We start from the raw sequence: 22,443 nt of genomic DNA, 5'->3' as shown, positions 1-22,443 counted from the left end.
ATAATCGCAACTTCAATATAGGCCTACCACGTGACAAGCAAAGACAGAAAACGTATTATATTTTGGAATTTTATCTGCTTAAAACATTAATGTGTATTATAATATTCGTTCAGTTGGGGATGATTTGAAGTGACCGCCAATTATGACCATTTGATATTTAATACAGCTCAACTGATCGTACTTTTCCTACATTCGACCTGATGCATGATTTTTGAGTTGACACAGTCATGAAAATAACTATAGATACTTGACAGTAGCCCAGTTCTGAACCTTTTCATTGATCATTCATAACAATAGGTATCTGATGGATCAGTGAAGATAAGAAGGGATTATAATATATCCGTAACCTTGATATTATAGTACATCTCGAGGAAAAAGTGCAATGGACATGTTTTCATTTTATGTTTCAAATATCCCGCGGCTGAAAATTGAGTATTTAACCCAAAATGGAAAATGGAACAATTTATTGGAAATCTGTTTAACAGATTTTTTGACATCTTTTCTGCACTGTATTATACCTAAATTAAGAAATTTTATAAATATTCAAAGAAAATATAGGTCATCCAAAAATTTAGATTTTTACACATTTTGGGGCAAAAAAGGAAAAATAAGCAAAAATATCAAAATCTGTTTAACAGCTTCATTCATCAAGTCATAACAAACGGCCTACATGCTTAATTTCTAATAAAATATTGAAATTGTGAAAAATATAGGTATTTATTGATTTTCATGTTTTTTCTTGCAAATATGCTAATAATATGCAAATTATGAAATAAAGTTTCTACATAGCATACATCTTTCAAGTGTGATGTTCAAAATGACACATCAAAAAGAGATTCGATGAAATGTAAAGGTGTAGTAACAATTTTGGCATGGACTGTCTGGTCAGGAAAAGTACGGTAATTTGAGCTGTACCAGCAATGTGGAAAAAAGAAATAATGTAGTGCCAAAATAATGTACCCTTTTACGTAAGGAGCAAAGTTCAACAAGTTATAACTCCGCTTCTGCAGTACGAATGTCAGCGGCGAATGTCAGGTTATTATTTCCCAGTCTTGAAAAAAATTGCAAGCAGAGGTGGGAATCGATCTCGGTACCTCCCGGTTAAAAAGCACTGTGCAAAACCACTAAGCCAACTAAATATCTGTTGTGAGATGCTTGACATTAATCTTTGATATTGCTTAATGGAACAAATCGCGGAATTAAATCAGTAATAAAAGAAGTAGATTCTTATTTAGCGGCCAAATTGGATAAAAGGGAAATATTTGTCCCTGCTCTAAAGAAAATATAGGTTAGAAAATTATCAAATAAATTTAAATTAAAAATTTAGATTTTATATTTATTTATTTCACGAGGCAGGCATTATCACAGACAAACACTGTATACGCTAAAAACTCGACCCTAATTACTAGATGATGGCATAGCTCAGTGTTAGAGCATCAGACTGCTAATGTCAATATCGTTGGTTCGAATCCGCCCGTCAGCAATGGTTATTATGATTTTAATGCTACGCTACAATTTGTTCAATTTTTTTTCGTTTATTTATTTATTTATTTATTTATTTATTTATTTATTTATTTATTTATTTATTTATTTATTTATTTATTTAAATAATTTGATATATTTGAAAGGGGTATTTGAGCAATTTGAAATTTTTACCCCGTATAATCCTATGGGGTCATTTTGAAGCCACCCCCTCCCAAATTGCCAAACTTAACGCACAACACCTATGAGTTTAAATCATACATAATGATCAGTACGTCCATCATGAATGAGTGGTCACTGCATTCATTTGGGAATGTGTAGGGACTGCAGCTTGATTCACCATCCACAACATGATAATGTGTGCACATGCTACATTATATACACTTGTAGGCCTATGTTGTTGTTGGTGTATAAGTAATGGGCCTTGCAATTGAAATGCCTCAAGCTTTTAATCCGATATTCAGATTATCTATTTGTTTTCATGAATTGGAAGACATTCTTTGATGTATTACTGAGCTCAATGATCTGAAATTACTGGAGTGTGAGGTCAGCATAGTATTTTATTAACAGAAAGTATAGAGGCCCTGCATGAAATTATCGATTGGCTCCAAACAAAGGATTTGAGCCGGTGTCCTTCACCGTAGTTATGGCGGAGTGCAGTCCATTCAATCAAATGTTGTCATCAACCTATTTGATTGCAATCATGCTTTTGTTGAATGCATTTGAGTAGTCCGCCATATTTACGGGATGATATGTCACATGCAAGGCCTCTATTCTCCAAATTCATTTCCTAATGTATGTGAGAATGATACAATAATGACATGATGAACATAGTCATTGATGCATCAGTTTTAAAATAGACTAGGCGGTTACCATATTTGGCGGTTCTCGGCTGGGCGCGATTACCAGGCTGATGGTGACATGCCCATACGACAGTTTTTACTAATTTGACCTCACATGACCCCTGGCGACCCCAAAATGACCTTCCAAAAATGTGGCTCTAAATGTTGACTGTACCCACCAAGTTTCATGCCCATACGACCGTTTTTAGTAATTTGACCTCAGATGACCCCTGGGTGACCTTGGATGACCCCAAAATGACCTAAACTTATAACTCTAAATGTTGACTGTACCCACCAAGTTTCATGTCCATATATGAGTTTTTACTAATTTGACCTCAGATGACCCGTGGTGACCTTGGATGACCCCAAAATGACCTTCAAAAATGTTGTTTTAAATGTTGACTGTACCTACCAAGTTTCATGCCCATACGACACTTTTTAGTAATTTGACCTCAAATGACCCCTGGGAGGGGGCCCCGGGGTCGGATGACTTAACGAACATAAATTTCTTCTTGCCAGGACAGAACTACACCCACCCACCGAGTTTGAGCCTCGTACGACCTAGTTTCATGCCCATATGACAGTTTATTTTGACGATTTATTGGGACGTCTATCGACCACTCGACGAGTAATGGAAACTGCACAGTAATGCTGAACAATTACCATTGAAATAGCACTGAAAAGAGTTATTTTGTTATGTCTAAATCACACTGAGAAATCATTTGCAAAACTTCTGAAAATGAGTGCCGTTAATCCCACTGAAACGGTCCTAATCACACTGGAATATATTGGACCATGCTATTGTTATAAAAGATAATCCCTGAACAATAGCCACACTGAAATACTCAGAGTAACACTGAAAATGACTAGAGTAATGCTGAAAATGGTTTTCAGTGTTATTTTCAGTGTCATAATTTCAAATTCCCAGGGGGCTACTCGGTATGACCGCAAAAGAATTAAGGTACATCCTCAACAAAGAAAAATAGTCAAAATTAAAACTTGCAGCCATTACCAGTACCCTATAAGCTCTGATTTAAGACATATTTGTTGAAGTTAGTGAGAATAAAAGAAACGGTGATTTAAACCCCAAGGAAGGACAAAAATTAAAAGGTGAGCTTTGATGTTCCAATCAATGAAAAGCATGGCGCTATTTTTCTTTTTAAAGAACACTTTGTGTATGAATTTGCATCTTCCTTAGAATTTTGGATCATCCTGTCTTTATTTCTCAACTGATTTCAACAATGAGGTCTTAAATCGGAGCTAAGGTACAGGCATTGGCTCCCGGGGGGCATTGGCTGCTGATTTTTTTTTGGACATATTTTCCGTTGTTTAGGATATACAGGGGTGAACATATTGGTACCTTACTTCTTCTGTGGTCTGTACTTTCCACTACAGATGATAAGTGCCGTTCTCAAGATCGTTTTCCAGTCCGGAGACCTGACGCCAAGCTCTTTTTCCATTCCTTTCCTGAGATGTACGTGACACCAATGAAGATCCTGGCTACCTTTGGCTAAATTTTACTTAAATAAATAAAATACCCAAAAATTAGCTTCAAATCTGAGCTCCAAGCACATTTCTGAGAAACTATCATCACTAAAAAGGACACTGAACATGCAACATCATTTTAGTTCTGGAGACCCTACCTTATGTCCTCAAAATCTGTTCCGGACACCGCATTATTGAAATATAGGCGGTACTTAAGTAACAAAAAGTGATTTAAATACCCACCCCATAAAGATTTTGCATACACGTATATGCATGATTTTTTTTTAATTTCTGAAAAAAATAAAAAATAAAAATTGGTCCAACAATGAAGGTGTGCTTGCTGTGCCCTACAGGACACAAACTATTTTTTTCTGTTATTATGATTAGAAGTTAAGGGCTGGGTATGAACGTTTGGACAGTATTTATTTTGGGACATCAGAGCACATCAGACATATCGAATTGCATTCTGAATACGAAGAATGTCATTCTGATATCAAATAATTTTGATTTTTGAAATTCGCAATTTAATACACATTTTATGGCAAATCATTAAAATTGATATTTTTGAGATTTAACAGTACTCGAAGTAAACTTTATGAATCTGATGATTTATACTTAAAATTGTATGTAGGTGGGATGAAAAGCCGACGATCAATTGAAAATTTTGACCTTTCGTATTGAAGATATGGATTTTTTCCCAAAACACCAAAAAAATAGGTCTTTTGGGAAAAATATCCATATCTTCAATATGAAGGGTCAAAATTTTCAATTGACCGTCGGCTTTTTCCTCCCTGCTACATACACTTTAAGAATATATCATTAGATTTATATAATTTACTTCGAGGACTGTTATATATCAAAATTTGAAAAATATCAAATTTTTATAATTTGTCATAAAATTTGTATTATATTGTGATTTTCAAAAATGAAAATTATTTGATATCAGAAAGACATGCTTCGTATTCAGAATGCAATTCGATAGGTCTGAGGTGCTCTCATGTCCTACAAAAAATACTGTCGAAACGCAATAAACGCTCATTTTAGATCCCTTAATGACTTCGCATCAGTAGTTTTCCATGGTTCAAAGCACAATGTTTAGATATTTCACAATTCTCGAAAAATAAATGATGCAAAGTCGTTAACCTCATTCATAACCGTCACTTTTCACTTTTTAAATTCAATTTACGTCACATTTTCTTCTTTTAGATTTGAAAACAGAACACAATTTTATGGTATCTTTCGTTTTCCCGAATCGTCTATTAAGAAAATATCGCTATCGACCAATCACACTAGCACGCAATCCTGTGATGTCCAAATACGGCGGCACGTCCGCGTAAACTGTTCGAATGCATAAATGGTCACGCGGCGCGGTCATTGTAAAGCGTACTTTGAGCTACGTCACGAGACGCGGTTATTATACTTTTTCAATGACCTGCATTAAACACATCGCGTATATTCGTGAGGTTATTAATTATAGGTTAAACTGCGCATTAGTTATTTGGAGGGCATTGTGAAAAATCTAAACATTTTGCCTTTGGAACCGAGGAATATCCCGAGGGGCGCAGCCCCGAGGGATATTCCGAGGTCCAAAGCAAAATGTTTAGATTTTTCACAATGCCCTCCAAATAACTAATGCGCAGTTTAACCTATAATTAATAACCTCACGAATATACGCGATGTGTTTAATGCAGGTCATTGTGAAAAATACAATGCCCGACAAATAACTGATGCAAAGTTATTAACCGAATTCATAACCGTCATTTTTAACTCATCACTCAACCAAATCTTAAAATTTTATTCTCTGAAATTTGTTGAAATAAACAACTTCTATCAAAACGTATATTTCGCCCAAAAAGTCGAACAGGCTAAAACGGACTTACCAATGCAGCACTGCGTAATCACGCTATGTGCAAATATGTTAGTTGCGTGCGCGTGAAGTGTTCCGGCGCAACAGATGCGCACACGCGGAAGTCATTGTATGTCATTGATGGATATCAATAACCTCCGCGCCGATACACTGCGGTGTGCGTAAATCATCTAACGACCAATTTCATTGGGACGCATATATGGCGTGATACGCGGAGGTTATTAATGTATATTCATACGTAGCAGAAATGTAAATAGAAAGTAACCTTATACTTCTACGCTACTCAAATTTGGAACACTCACCGGAGCACATTTTCACCGGGTCAAAGAATCTTCAGAGCAATAACATCCGTTGAAGATGCCGGTTGAACCGGTGAAAGCATTCCGGTGAGTGTACCAAAATTTGAGTAGCGTAGAAGTATAAGTTTGCTTTCCATTTTTGTTATTGACTATTTATAGGGATGTCCACTGTCAATACATTTGCTGCTAGAACGGTTTCCTACTGGCCCATGATTTGAGCCCACGCACTTCCATTTAGCCTTAGGTAGGGATACACGTATTTCATATCTTCCCGGGTCTATGATCGTACAATGAACGTGACTTTTTTCCTTCAAACAGGCAGTAGAGCTTGACAATGAACTCTGTATAAATGCAAGGACACTACATCCGGATCAGCCTCGCCTTTTGGCATTCAGTAATGACGAGGGCGCAAGTTTCGGTACACCTAATTTTGCGTGGTCATTACTAGAACCAGGATATAAAAATAAGGCGAAGAATTATACCTACTTTCTGCAGGGACCATTCTTATTGGAAGATAACACAACATGGCCAGCCCAGGCTGGTGGATGTCAGGTATGTATTACAATGCAGCGAGCATTATCTCGGTCAAAATTCAGTTACTACCACATAGAATAAAGCAATTGCTATCGTGGATAGCTGTCCAAGATTCGGCTTTCTGCGTATTATAATATACTGCGCCAATAAAGTATCCTTACACTTGGATAAATAATCACAATTTCAAAACTGAACAATATTTGGGTAAATTTGTTTTTTTAATAGATGCACTCTATAATACTGCACATTATGACACCACATTGAATCCAATGTGACTTCAAGAAGCAAAGTTACAAGCATTCAAAACTCCACCGACTATTTAACATCTGGTTTGAGAGTGGTGAATGGCTAATTTATGCGTTTGGCTTTGATTTAAAACAAAAGGAACAAAGGAAAACTGAAACAAAAGAACTGACAAATAAAATGAAAGTTATGAAAAGTACAGAGAAGTAAAAACTAAAATAAAAACTGCTTTAAATAACGCTTCATTGATGAAACTGTGTTGTCTTTTTGTTTCGCTTGTTGGAAATCTTTTTGCGCCTTGTATAGGCCAGTTTGTCACTTTTAAAACTTTACCTCTTGAGGTCACATTTGATTCAATGTGGTGTCATAATGTGCAGGATTAGATAGTGCATCTATTAAAAAACAAATTTACCCCAACATTTTTCAGTTTTGAAATTGTGATTATTTTTCCAAGTGTGAGGATACTTTATTGGCGCAGTATAGTTACTTTCTGTTTGTATCTGTGCACTGGGAGGTATATAATTTTTACTGCATCCGGGCCCTACTCTACCATGTATGGCTGAGTACATGAAGACCCTTTATGTCATGTCATGTCATGTCATGTCATGTAAAAAAAGTGATTGTGTAAAGTTGAGTTTATACTCATTCTAGACTGAATCCTTGTTGTCACCAGCTGTGCAATGTGTGTAATGCTTGTTAGTGAACGTTAACCGCCTCAGGGAGTCCGTCAATACCCAGTCGCTTTTGCAGAAAAGTGAATTGTGCGCATGCTCAGTATATTCATATACGATGACGATTTTGTACACTGATCATTGGTGCGATTCACTTTTCTGCAAAGGTGTTCGAGTATAAATTCCGCGATTATGTGTTCTCAACTGCCACACATTTGTATTGGTTCGTTCAAACATAACATTCAAATGCTTTTAACTTTTGTACTGGTTCATGCAAGCATTCCCTCCCAGGTTTCCCAATTATATACCAGATCCATTTAAAGATACATTACATCATGGCCAACCTTAGGCCAGAAATTCGACAATCTCATCCATAGAGAATCGTGTTAAGCTGTATATATCTCCCGACATTAGCCTGAGTGCACTAAATTGGGTCACATCTGTTGGGGTATTTGAAGTATTTTTTAAGACAAAAATTCAGCAGGTGCAGCACCTCCAGTTGGACAAGTTCAATTCTCACAGCATGGCCATTGAATCGTTGCTTCTTATTAAGGAGTCCCATCGTCATATGTGGCTCTGATTTCTTCAAAACTGTTGTGGAGGTGGTCAGTGGCACACCTGACAGTCAACATTAATAGGTAAATTTTCACGGGAAAATTTTCTGGACACGTGACCAATGCGTATCAATGTGAGTGTAACCTCGAGCCTGATCTCTAACCCCCGGCAGTGACCTCGCTATTCAAGTCTTAGTAATTTTGAATTGGAATAGTATCTTTGACCGCAATTTTGATAGAAATTTGTGCTTTGCAAATTTATTGAATATTATGTTATCTTAATTTTTTCACAATATCATCAAAACGTAATTTCAAAAATATCTATCTACGGAAAAAAATATTTATCTACGGAAACTCTTACCATAACATTATTAACTTGCGACAAGTAACTTATTTTGCCTCAAATGAAGAATTCTTCCTATTCAAATACATTGGAAGAACACCCGCTGTGCTCAGGGTCACATTCCATAATGCTAATATGTCTGCGCCCATGAGTGTCACGTGTCCAGAAAATTTTCCCGTGAAAATTTACCTATTAATTCTGACTGCCTGATGAAACTGTGACTCCGACAGTTATTTGTTATTGATTCCCATCTTCAGGTGTGGCACTGACTTCTTCAAGACTGATGAAGTCACAGACGACAGTGTAATCGTTGAGGCCTTGTTGCTTGTTATTGATTCCCATATCGTCAGGTGTGGCACTGATTTATTCAAGATTGATGAAGTCACAGACGACAGTGTAATCGTTGAGGCCTTGTTGCTTGTTATTGTTTCCCATTGTCAGGTGTGGCACTGACTTCTTCAAGACTGATGAAGTCACAGACAACAGTGTAATCGTTGAGGCCTTGTTGCTTGTTATTGATTCCCATTGTCAGGTGTGGCACTGACTTCTTCAAGACTGATGAAGTCACAGACAACAGTGTAATCGTTGAGGCCTTGTTGCTTGTTATTGATTCCCATTGTCAGGTGTGGCACTGACTTCTTCAAGGCTGTTGAAGTCACAGACGACAGTGTAATCGTTGAGGCCTTGTTGCTTGTTATTGATTCCCATCGTCTGGTGTGGCACTGACTTCTTCAAGACTGATGAAGTCACAGACGACAGTGTAATCGTTGAGGCCTTGTTGCTTGTTATTGATTCCCATCGTCTGGTGTGGCACTGACTTCTTAAAGACTGATGAAGTCACAGACGACAGTGTAATCGATGAGGCCTTGTTGCTTGTTATTGTTTCCCATTGTCAGGTGTGGCACTGACTTCTTCAAGGCTGTTGAAGTCACAGACGACAGTGTAATCGTTGAGGCCTTGTTGCTTGTTATTGATTCCCATATCGTCAGGTGTGGCACTGACTTCAAGGCTGTTGAAGTCACAGACGACAGTGTAATCGTTGAGGCCTTGTTGCTTGTTATTGATTCCCACATGAAGACCCTTTATGTCATGTCATGTCATGTAAAAAAAGTGATTGTGTAAAGTTGAGTTTATACTCATTCTAGACTGAATCCTTGTTGTCACCAGCTGTGCAATGTGTGTAATGCTTGTTAGTGAACGTTAACCGCCTCAGGGAGTCCGTCAATACCCAGTCGCTTTTGCAGAAAAGTGAATTGCGCGCATGCTCAGTATATTCATATACGATGACGATTTTGTACACTGATCATTGGTGCGATTCACTTTTCTGCAAAGGTGTTCGAGTATAAATTCCGCGATTATGTGTTCTCAACTGCCACACATTTGTATTGGTTCGTTCAAACATAACATTCAAATGCTTTTAACTTTTGTACTGGTTCTTGCAAGCATTCCCTCCCAGGTTTCCCAATTATATACCAGATCCATTTAAAGATACATTACATCATGGCCAATCTTAGTAGGCCAGAAATTCGACAATCTCATCCATAGAGAATCGTGTTAAGCTGTATATATCTCCCGACATTAGCCTGAGTGCACTAAATTGGGTCACATCTGTTGGGGTATTTGAAGTATTTTTTAAGACAAAAATTCAGCAGGTGCAGCACCTCCAGTTGGACAAGTTCAATTCTCAGAGCATGCCCATTGAATCGTTGCTTCTTTTATTAGGAGTCCCATCGTCATATGTGGCTCTGATTTCTTCAAAACTGTTGTGGTCAGAGGCACACCTGATGAAACTGTGACTCCGACAGTTATTTGTTATTGATTCCCATCGTCAGGTGTGGCACTAACTTCTTCAAGACTGATGAAGTCACAGACGACAGTGTAATCGTTGAGGCCTTGTTGCTTGTTATTGATTCCCATCGTCAGGTGTGGCACTGATTTCTTCAAGACTGATGAAGTCACAGACGACAGTGTAAGCGTTGAGGCCTTGTTGCTTGTTATTGATTCCCATCGTCAGGTGTGGCACTGATTTATTCAAGACTGATGAAGTCACAGACGACAGTGTAATCGTTGAGGCCTTGTTGCTTGTTATTGATTCCAATCGTCAGGTGTGGCACTGATTTATTCAAGACTGATGAAGTCACAGACGACAGTGTAATCGTTGAGGCCTTGTTGCTTGTTATTGATTCCCATCGTCAGGTGTGGCACTGATTTATTCAAGACTGATGAAGTCACAGACGACAGTGTAATCGTTGAGGCCTTGTTGCTTGTTATTGATTCCCATCGTCAGATGTGGCACTGACTTCTTCAAGACTGATGAAGTCACAGACGACAGTGTAATCGTTGAGGCCTTGTTGCTTGTTATTGATTCCCATCGTCAGATGTGGCACTGACTTCTTCAAGACTGATGAAGTCACAGACGACAGTGTAATCGTTGAGGCCTTGTTGCTTGTTATTGATTGCTATTGTCAGGTGTGGCACTGACTTCTTCAAGACTGATGAAGTCACAGACGACAGTGTAATCGTTGAGGCCTTGTTGCTTGTTATTGATTGCTATTGTCAGGTGTGGCACTGATTTATTCAAGACTGATGAAGTCACAGACGACAGTGTAATCGTTGAGGCCTTGTTGCTTGTTATTGATTGCTATTGTCAGGTGTGGCACTGACTTCTTCAAGACTGATGAGGTCACAGACGACAGTGTAATCGTTGAGGCCTTGTTGCTTGTTATTGTTTCCCATTGTCAGGTGTGGCACTGACTTCTTCAAGACTGATGAAGTCACAGACGACAGTGTAATCGTTGAGGCCTTGTTGCTTGTTATTGATTGCTATTGTCAGGTGTGGCACTGATTTATTCAAGACTGATGAAGTCACAGACGACAGTGTAATCGTTGAGGCCTTCTTGCTTGTTATTGATTGCTATTGTCAGGTGTGGCACTGACTTCTTCAAGACTGATGAAGTCACAGACGACAGTGTAATCGTCGAGGCCTTGTTGCTTGTTATTGTTTCCCATTGTCAGGTGTGGCACTGACTTCTTCAAGACTGATGAAGTCACAGACGACAGTGTAATCGTTGAGGCCTTGTTGCTTGTTATTGTTTCCCATTGTCAGGTGTGGCACTGACTTCTTCAAGACTGATGAAGTCACAGACGACAGTGTAATCGTTGAGGCCTTGTTGCTTGTTATTGATTCCCATTGTCAGGTGTGGCACTGACTTCTTCAAGACTGTTGAAGTCACAGACGACAGTGTAATCGTTCAGGCCTTGTTGCTTGTTATTGTGTCCCATTGTCAGGTGTGGCACTGATTTATTCAAGACTGATGAAGTCACAGACGACAGTGTAATCGTTGAGGCCTTTTTGCTTGTTATTGTTTCCCATTGTCAGGTGTGGCACTGACTTATTCAAGACTGATGAAGTCACAGACGACAGTGTAATCGTTGAGGCCTTGTTGCTTGTTATTGATTCCCATTGTCAGGTGTGGCACTGACTTCTTCAAGACTGTTGAAGTCACAGACGACAGTGTAATCGTTCAGGCCTTGTTGCTTGTTATTGTGTCCCATTGTCAGGTGTGGCACTGACTTCTTCAAGACTGATGAAGTCACAGACGACAGTGTAATCGTTGAGGCCTTGTTGCTTGTTATTGATTCCCATTGTCAGGTGTGGCACTGATTTATTCAAGACTGATGAAGTCACAGACGACAGTGTAATCGTTGAGGCCTTGTTGCTTGTTATTGTTTCCCATTGTCAGGTGTGGCACTGACTTATTCAAGACTGATGAAGTCACAGACGACAGTGTAATCGTTGAGGCCTTGTTGCTTGTTATTGATTCCCATCGTCAGATGTGGCACTGATTTATTCAAGACTGATGAAGTCACAGACGACAGTGTAATCGTTGAGGCCTTGTTGCTTGTTATTGATTCCCATCGTCAGATGTGGCACTGACTTCTTCAAGACTGATGAAGTCACAGACGACAGTGTAATCGTTGAGGCCTTGTTGCTTGTTATTGATTCCCATCTTCAGATGTGGCACTGACTTCTTCAGGACTGATGAAGTCACAGACGACAGTGTAATCGTTGAGGCCTTGTTGCTTGTTATTGATTGCTATTGTCAGGTGTGGCACTGACTTTTTCAAAACTGATGAAGTCACAGACGACAGTGTAATCGTTGAGGCCTTGTTGCTTGTTATTGATTGCTATTGTCAGGTGTGGCACTGATTTATTCAAGACTGATGAAGTCACAGACGACAGTGTAATCGTTGAGGCCTTGTTGCTTGTTATTGATTGCTATTGTCAGGTGTGGCACTGACTTCTTCAAGACTGATGAGGTCACAGACGACAGTGTAATCGTTGAGGCCTTGTTGCTTGTTATTGTTTCCCATTGTCAGGTGTGGCACTGACTTCTTCAAGACTGATGAAGTCACAGACGACAGTGTAATCGTTGAGGCCTTGTTGCTTGTTATTGATTGCTATTGTCAGGTGTGGCACTGATTTATTCAAGACTGATGAAGTCACAGACGACAGTGTAATCGTTGAGGCCTTCTTGCTTGTTATTGATTGCTATTGTCAGGTGTGGCACTGACTTCTTCAAGACTGATGAAGTCACAGACGACAGTGTAATCGTCGAGGCCTTGTTGCTTGTTATTGTTTCCCATTGTCAGGTGTGGCACTGACTTCTTCAAGACTGATGAAGTCACAGACGACAGTGTAATCGTTGAGGCCTTGTTGCTTGTTATTGTTTCCCATTGTCAGGTGTGGCACTGACTTCTTCAAGACTGATGAAGTCACAGACGACAGTGTAATCGTTGAGGCCTTGTTGCTTGTTATTGATTCCCATTGTCAGGTGTGGCACTGACTTCTTCAAGACTGTTGAAGTCACAGACGACAGTGTAATCGTTCAGGCCTTGTTGCTTGTTATTGTGTCCCATTGGCAGGTGTGGCACTGATTTATTCAAGACTGATGAAGTCACAGACGACAGTGTAATCGTTGAGGCCTTGTTGCTTGTTATTGTTTCCCACTGTCAGGTGTGGCACTGACTTATTCAAGACTGATGAAGTCACAGACGTCAGTGTAATCGTTGAGGCCTTGTTGCTTGTTATTGATTCCCATTGTCAGGTGTGGCACTGACTTCTTCAAGACTGTTGAAGTCACAGACGACAGTGTAATCGTTCAGGCCTTGTTGCTTGTCATTGTGTCCCATTGTCAGGTGTGGCACTGACTTCTTCAAGACTGATGAAGTCACAGACGACAGTGTAATCGTTGAGGCCTTGTTGCTTGTTATTGATTCCCATCGTCAGGTGTGGCACTGATTTATTCAAGACTCACGAAGTCACAGACGACAGTGTAATCGTTGAGGCCTTGTTGCTTGTTATTGATTCCCATTGTCAGGTGTGGCACTGACTTCTTCAAGACTGTTGAAGTCACAGACGACAGTGTAATCGTTCAGGCCTTGTTGCTTGTTATTGTGTCCCATTGTCAGGTGTGGCACTGATTTATTCAAGACTGATGAAGTCACAGACGACAGTGTAATCGTTGAGGCCTTGTTGCTTGTTATTGTTTCCCATTGTCAGGTGTGGCACTGACTTATTCAAGACTGATGAAGTCACAGACGACAGTGTAATCGTTGAGGCCTTGTTGCTTGTTATTGATTCCCATTGTCAGGTGTGGCACTGACTTCTTCAAGACTGTTGAAGTCACAGACGACAGTGTAATCGTTCAGGCCTTGTTGCTTGTTATTGTGTCCCATTGTCAGGTGTGGCACTGACTTCTTCAAGACTGATGAAGTCACAGACGACAGTGTAATCGTTGAGGCCTTGTTGCTTGTTATTGATTCCCATTGTCAGGTGTGGCACTGATTTATTCAAGACTGATGAAGTCACAGACGACAGTGTAATCGTTGAGGCCTTGTTGCTTGTTATTGTTTCCCATTGTCAGGTGTGGCACTGACTTATTCAAGACTGATGAAGTCACAGACGACAGTGTAATCGTTGAGGCCTTGTTGCTTGTTATTGATTCCCATCGTCAGGTGTGGCACTGATTTATTCAAGACTGATGAAGTCACAGACGACAGTGTAATCGTTGAGGCCTTGTTGCTTGTTATTGATTCCCATCGTCAGATGTGGCACTGATTTATTCAAGACTGATGAAGTCACAGACGACAGTGTAATCGTTGAGGCCTTGTTGCTTGTTATTGATTCCCATCGTCAGATGTGGCACTGACTTCTTCAAGACTGATGAAGTCACAGACGACAGTGTAATCGTTGAGGCCTTGTTGCTTGTTATTGATTCCCATCGTCAGATGTGGCACTGACTTCTTCAGGACTGATGAAGTCACAGACGACAGTGTAATCGTTGAGGCCTTGTTGCTTGTTATTGATTGCTATTGTCAGGTGTGGCACTGACTTTTTCAAAACTGATGAAGTCACAGACGACAGTGTAATCGTTGAGGCCTTGTTGCTTGTTATTGATTGCTATTGTCAGGTGTGGCACTGATTTATTCAAGACTGATGAAGTCACAGACGACAGTGTAATCGTTGAGGCCTTGTTGCTTGTTATTGATTGCTATTGTCAGGTGTGGCACTGACTTCTTCAAGACTGATGAGGTCACAGACGACAGTGTAATCGTTGAGGCCTTGTTGCTTGTTATTGTTTCCCATTGTCAGGTGTGGCACTGACTTCTTCAAGACTGATGAAGTCACAGACGACAGTGTAATCGTTGAGGCCTTGTTGCTTGTTATTGATTGCTATTGTCAGGTGTGGCACTGATTTATTCAAGACTGATGAAGTCACAGACGACAGTGTAATCGTTGAGGCCTTCTTGCTTGTTATTGATTGCTATTGTCAGGTGTGGCACTGACTTCTTCAAGACTGATGAAGTCACAGACGACAGTGTAATCGTCGAGGCCTTGTTGCTTGTTATTGTTTCCCATTGTCAGGTGTGGCACTGACTTCTTCAAGACTGATGAAGTCACAGACGACAGTGTAATCGTTGAGGCCTTGTTGCTTGTTATTGTTTCCCATTGTCAGGTGTGGCACTGACTTCTTCAAGACTGATGAAGTCACAGACGACAGTGTAATCGTTGAGGCCTTGTTGCTTGTTATTGATTCCCATTGTCAGGTGTGGCACTGACTTCTTCAAGACTGTTGAAGTCACAGACGACAGTGTAATCGTTCAGGCCTTGTTGCTTGTTATTGTGTCCCATTGGCAGGTGTGGCACTGATTTATTCAAGACTGATGAAGTCACAGACGACAGTGTAATCGTTGAGGCCTTGTTGCTTGTTATTGTTTCCCACTGTCAGGTGTGGCACTGACTTATTCAAGACTGATGAAGTCACAGACGTCAGTGTAATCGTTGAGGCCTTGTTGCTTGTTATTGATTCCCATTGTCAGGTGTGGCACTGACTTCTTCAAGACTGTTGAAGTCACAGACGACAGTGTAATCGTTCAGGCCTTGTTGCTTGTCATTGTGTCCCATTGTCAGGTGTGGCACTGACTTCTTCAAGACTGATGAAGTCACAGACGACAGTGTAATCGTTGAGGCCTTGTTGCTTGTTATTGATTCCCATCGTCAGGTGTGGCACTGATTTATTCAAGACTCACGAAGTCACAGACGACAGTGTAATCGTTGAGGCCTTGTTGCTTGTTATTGTTTCCCATCGTCAGGTGTGGCACTGACTTCTTCAAGACTGTTGAAGTCACAGACGACATAATTTTTTCACTTCCGATAGCATAACTTGTAATGCATACCTGTTGTGAAACATGTTCCCCACCAGCTTAATTACTCTGCATGTGTTGCCTCAGAACTCTTTTTATTTTGTTGATGCCGTACGCTCTTCTTATCTTGTCTAGCCCTCTTTTGATATTATTGTTTTGTCCACCACAGAGTTGTATGTTTTCCTGTCTCTTTTCTTGATTCACCTTTGTAATCTCATTTAACAGTCCGCTAGTGGGCTTGTACATTGCTTCATATTGTGTTTTTAATATAATTCTAGCAGTATATATATCGTGTATTTTTGAAGTTGTGAAATATAGCGCTTGAATCTAATTTAATTAAAACAGTTTGTGCTAATTAAACTTATCATCCATGTTTATATTGATACAGGCCAGCATGATAGGTTTTACAGCCCCAGAGCCACTCTCACCATCCAACACATGGGTTGTCTTCTCCAACCCAGCATCGATATTCAGACGAAACATGGCGGTGAAAATCAGCAAAGATGGCTGTCGAACGTGGAGCAAGCCATGGGTTATCCACGCAAATAATAGTGCCTACTCAGACTTGGCTTATTTTGAGAGCTGGGACTCGGATGCTGGAGTCTACTCACCAAATTTTGCAATTTTATTCGAAGGTGGGGAAGATTTTGCGTACGCATCAATTCAATTTAAAATGTTTAGTTTGGAGAGGCTGTTGCAAGGGATAGAGGAACCGTCACCATTTTCTTCAGGGTGAAATTTCTTACGAAGACCAAAACCGAAAGTATTGCAGCAGTATTAAACATCACATACATGACACACAGTACACAAAAGAATTTATAAGACTCCAGTTATGTTCACCCCTGTATATCCTCATTTTAGCTTGATTTAAGACCTCGTTTTATAGATAAAATCGTTCAAGCTTTCTTAAGAGCTGTGCAATAATTATGAGCCCTCCCCCCCCCCGGGTAAAATTTCCAAACAGCTCGCCAAAAATCGCTTGCCCCCCCCTCGGCCTGCCAAAAATCGCTTGCCCCCCCCTCTCGGCCCGCCCAAAAATATTTGCCCCCCCTTTACACATGCGAAATTTTGGGATTCCAATTTGCAAATCTTGAATGGTCTAGATATGTGTTGCGAGCGCAGCGAGCTGGAAAAATATTTGCATATTAAAGTGTTTCCGTACTGTTTTCCAAAGCCTTTTTAGAGCGTTTTATTTAAAAGGCGCCTCATGAATGTGTGCCAAAAATCGCTTGCCCCCACCCTCTCGGCTGGCCAAAATTGCTTACCCCCCCTTCGGCCCGCCAAAATGTCTTGCCCCCCCCTCCATTTTTACCCTCCCCTAGGGTTCATAATTATTGCAGAGCCCCTTATATGACATTTTCATGATATCTGACACAGACACGGAGTATTTTGTGGTCCTCTTGGTATGGTGGGCCTATGTATGAGGTGATCTCCACAAAAAAGTTAAGTCTCAAATTTTCAGTTGATTCCAATGCTGCGTCAACTGGCAAATTATGGATGATTATGTATATAACATTGCTTCATAAGCCACTGTGCTGTAATTTCGTTGCCTGTAAGAACAGATTATTTAATGAATTAATGTTCGGCGTGATTGAAGTTTTCCGTATAGACGTTATAATGTATTTTGATTTAAGAAAGAGTAGCAGACTTTGTTCAATTTTATTCTATCGTCATGTGGGATTCTGCGCCTTATGTACAGATGTAGGGCCTATATGCAGCAGGTTGACAGACAGTCGATTTGCTAAGTACGGTATATAATAATACTCTATTACTCTTTATGAACACGCAATATAATAAAACACAAACCTTCAAATGTTTTTGATAATACATAGCCTACGTCACCGCTTTCGACAGTCTTAAAACTATTAAGTGCAAATTGTTGGATGTAAAAATGACGACCCGTCCTTCATGTTACACCGTTAGAACACTGTTTAAAATTTTGCTGTTTAAAAGAATGTTGTTCAGAAAAGTAAACAGAGTTGTTCAAAAAAAAAAAATTGGAGCTTGATTGTTTTAAACAACAACAAATGAAAAGGCAAAATAATCAATTTAAACAGAGTTGTTTAAAAAATGCTAATTTACCGCCAAATCGGCATTTTAAACATCGAGTTGTTTAATATTATTTGCATAATCCAAGATGGCCGTTTTGACAAGCATGCATGTGTGGAGAGAAGCGAAGGAATTTTATTGAACTTTATACAGCAAGTGTACAAGTTTTAGGCCTGTATCGCTCTCTATTTATGTAAATGTTTGCTGTGCACAAACTGGAAGCAATTTTGTGATCCACATGTGGTTAAAAAATTGATACTATGCCTGTAAGCTTACTGTGTTGTAAGATACAGTATGCTTGTACAGGTAAGCTTATAGTTAACATCAGCAATATTATGCTCAGTTTTTTTACCACACAGATCACAAAATCACATTCAGTTTTAGCAGCAGCATGTATATATAGAATAGCGAACGATTTCAATGTAAAACGTGTACACATACAAGTAAAATGTTTGATAAAACGTAAACAACATTCAGTGAATAAAAACATATTTTTAAACAACCTTCTTTAAACAACCGTTTACAATTTAAACACTGTTGTTTAATCTAGGCTTACACAACTAAGTTGTTTAATTATACCACTAAACAACAGTTGTTTAAATCTTGGTCAACATTTTAAACAACAAACTGTTTAATAATTAAACAATTTTGAGTTGTTTAATTTTTAAACAACTATTGAGCGATTCACCTGGTAACTTGTGGTTGTTTAAAATTTTAAACAACTTGTTTAATTTTATTTTAACAGTGTATTACGACGTTTTTTGGTAGATATAATAACTTCATGCACTCCTCGATAGTGAGAACCAATCAGAGCAAGCGTTAGTAAATTACTAGCCGTGCATAAATATTGTATAATTGCACGGGCGCGCACTCCGCGTAGTACGCACAGTGCTTTCGGACGCGTCCATTTTTCTTGTGAGTGGATGCATTTATATTTGCTTGCATTATCCAACATATTTAGTGACAATTTTGTTACACTAACATTTTGTACTGAGATGTTGACGCGTCTAATGCACTCCCCCTTCGGGCTCGTGCATTAGACGCATCAACATCTCAGTACGCGTGCATTATTTTTTTTATATAACACTTAAGTAGATCCTTGCCATTTGATTGGTTGATTGTTGGTCACATGTCATTCAATAAATAAACTATTTTACGGCCTACGTCACTACCGTGGAATTTGGTTATATGCGCCGTGCATTTTCGTTATATGCACCGTGCATTTTTGTTATATTCCATACGTTCTATTGCATGGCTAGAGAATTGCATGTTTTTTTCAGTCCGATCGGCCATACCGGGTTACGGGAGATTTTTAAAACAACACACTTATTTTGTGGCAATTCTGGATGATGAATAACCGTAAGAAATATAATCCACATATACAAATAAAGCTGCGAATATGCCTATTCTGATTTTTTTTCTTTGGGGAAAGTAGAAAACAAAGTGAAAAGGTAAGCTTACAATACGCATTGGTTAGGCCCTGCATGCCTGTGGCTAGGTTAAAGCCAAGAATTTTCCGCGTTGCGGAAATTCCGCGAAAATCGCGGAATTCGGAGGTAAAGCGGAAAACGCATTTCTAAGAAAAAAAATTTAAAAAAAGCAAAAATGACCTAGAAATAGGAAATTGAAAAGAAATAAATAAAATACTAAATGAAATGGGTCTTCAAAATTCATCAAAATAAAGTAAAATCCGTCATAGATTTACCGTACAACGCTTGTCCTACCTCCCATTGCAGCCATGATACCCAATCACCCGTCCAAACTTTGCAAATCGCAATGATCGTCACAAGATTCTTGTGAAATTTTATTATGTCCGAAATGTGCTAAAATTACAAAGCGGAGAAAAGCGGAATTTAGCATTTGTAAAGCAGAAAATTCTTGGCTTTACATTATCATTCGAAATCAACAAAAGATATTTCAACACTATATGTCCTCATTCTTTCTCTAGAATGTTTTGTACACGTATGTGAAATAGCTTCAACAATGGTTCGCTGCATAATGGTAAAAATAGCCTTGACCTAAAAAAGGGCGAGAGGTACCATATTTACGGATTCAGGCTAAATTTAAAATTGATATAAAACGTTTGTTTTTGATCGATTACAAAAATTAATTTTGTCGTATCCATAAAGAAATTGTATCTGGCGTGAATTACACTACAGTTGTTATTCCTAGGGCTCTTTGACTTCTTCAAATAATTTTTTAATGATAGAGTGAATCGCCTGGCCCTCTATAATTACGCACAAAAGATCGAGTCCCCTTAATACAACTGTTGAAGCAGTCAGCTGATTTGGCAATATACACGGAACAGTGTCAACAGCCAGTGTTATAAATATGAACTTAATACTCCGTTGGTGAGCGGCGGGCGATTGGTATTTCACCGAACGCAAGAAAAGGAGGCCTACCGTATCTGATTGGCTAGAAATCGATCGCTTTGTCGCTCAGAGGTGTAGTACAAACTCAAAATGGAGACATGTATTCAATTCGATTTGAAATTTAAGAAAAATCAGGTTTGTAAAAGTTTTTTGTTCAAAAAGGTCCAAATTTTTGGGGAAAAGTCCACTTTTCTCATAATCGCCCCCCCCCTTGGAAAAAAGTCCACTTTTTCAAAATCAGCACCCCCCCCCCCCAAATAAAATCCTGCGTACGGCCCTGCGTAGCTTTTGAAAACGAGAGGATTCGTCGAAGATATAGGGATGATGACGCAGTGCACGGAAGGAGGTAGGGCGTTCCACTCTATGATTGTCCGGGGGAAGAAACCATATTTAAGTGTTTATGTGAGGTGTCATAACTCTAAACCTTTGGGGATGGTATTGACGAGTTTTAACTGTCTGTGTTTGAACATATTCAGGAATGGGTAGGCCTATTGCAATTTCACCATTTTGAATTTTATACATTGTTGTGAATCACAGAAAATAGACACTAAAATTGTCTCATATCATTCACCACCTCCCTATGAAATTTGCTTTTAGAAAATGGAAATCGCAACAGAAGGAGCAATTCCATGCGTTTTCCGCGCGTCTTTATCTATTTAAAATGCACGCGAAGAAAAGAAGAGGGACATCAACAAGCGCGTTCATGGTTTTTCGCTGTATGTGCGTTTGCCGCGAATAGGCCTGCTTTTATTTCCAATTTAATAAAAGTTCCGATTTTGGTAGAAGTTTGAAACCTTTTGATATGAATAAAGAAGAGTTTCAAAATATTGAAAACAGTGTTTATTGTTGTTTAAATTACAAAGAAGTATTTCAATTATACAGGGTGTCTCAATAAAAATAGGCCCTGTAGATTGGGGGACGTAACTTAAAATGTCGGCAGTACAATCAAAACTTTTTTAAAGATTCAAAAACCATGACGTTTCTTCTTTAAAATGGTGCACAAAACATCAAAATCCGTTTACGCGTCATAGAGAAAATTGGGATTTTACAAATAGACCCATTTTTGGACCGTTCCAATGGAGCAGTGCACATTAAATACTAATGTGCTGCATTTGTTTATAATGGACAAAAAGAAATGAAGCAGCTGGGTACGAATTTTAAAAAAACAACAATCAATTACTCTCTTAAAGAATGTTTTTCGCACCTTTCTGTTTGGGTTTACAATATTGTACAAACATTTCTCAAGCAACAACATAGGGCCAAGCGGTCACTTAAGTTTCATAGTATACAGTAAACATGACCAGAAAAACACGAAAAAAGGGTTCTTTCCTAAGAATGAAACTCACGAATGGCGTTAAGTGACCCAACAAACGCTAGTTGATACGCGACTAGTGATTGTCAAAACAAAGCCTGAACAGGATTACCCCTAAAGTCAAGAATTTTCTGCTTTACAAATGCTAAATTCCGCTTTTCTCCGCTTTGTAATTTTAGCACATTTCGGACATAATAAAATTTCACAAGAATCTTGTGACGATCATTGCGATTTGCAAAGTTGGGATGGGTGATTGGGTATCATGGCTGCAATGGTAGGTAGGACAAGCGTTGTACGGTAAATCTATGACGGATTTTACTTTATTTTGATGAATTTTGAAGACCCATTTCATTTAGTATTTTATTCATTTCTTTTCAATTGGTTTTTTTTTTCCTTTTTCTAGGTCATTTTTGCTTTTTTTTTTTTTTTTTTAGAAATGCGTTTTCCGCTTTACCTCCGAATTCCGCGATTTTCGCGGAATTTCCGCAACGCGGAAAATTCTTGGCTTTATGATAATGTCATGAAATCGTAAATTTTAAGGTCAAATTCCTAAACCCAAAACAAAAAATTGCGACGCAGATAATTCCCGACTTACGCAATTTCATCATCACATCAGTGTCTTTATTATTTGAATATATGAATACAAAAGCCACCTAAGTCCATACTTTGGCCAAATTGAGTTA

At 39.0% G+C, this 22,443-nt stretch overlaps 1 protein-coding gene across 1 annotated transcript in view; it reads left to right on the top strand.

Annotated features, from left to right (window-relative positions):
* Nucleotides 1-16,884, top strand: part of LOC140139502 (sialidase-3-like) — a 29,641-nt gene extending 12,757 nt beyond the window's left edge. Inside the window, exons 4-5 of the mRNA XM_072161232.1 lie at nt 6,294-6,527; nt 16,416-16,884. Coding sequence (XP_072017333.1) covers nt 6,294-6,527; nt 16,416-16,763 — 582 coding nt within the window. The 3' untranslated portion in view covers nt 16,764-16,884. The remainder of the gene's footprint in view (nt 1-6,293; nt 6,528-16,415) is intronic.
* The last annotated feature ends 5,559 nt before the right edge of the window (nt 16,885-22,443 follow it).

Source organism: Amphiura filiformis, chromosome 18 (genome assembly GCF_039555335.1).
Source record: "Amphiura filiformis chromosome 18, Afil_fr2py, whole genome shotgun sequence".
NCBI classification, from domain to species: Eukaryota; Metazoa; Echinodermata; class Ophiuroidea; order Amphilepidida; family Amphiuridae; genus Amphiura; species Amphiura filiformis.
Note: the sequence above shows the minus strand (reverse complement) of the source record. Positions and strands in the feature narration are given on the sequence as shown.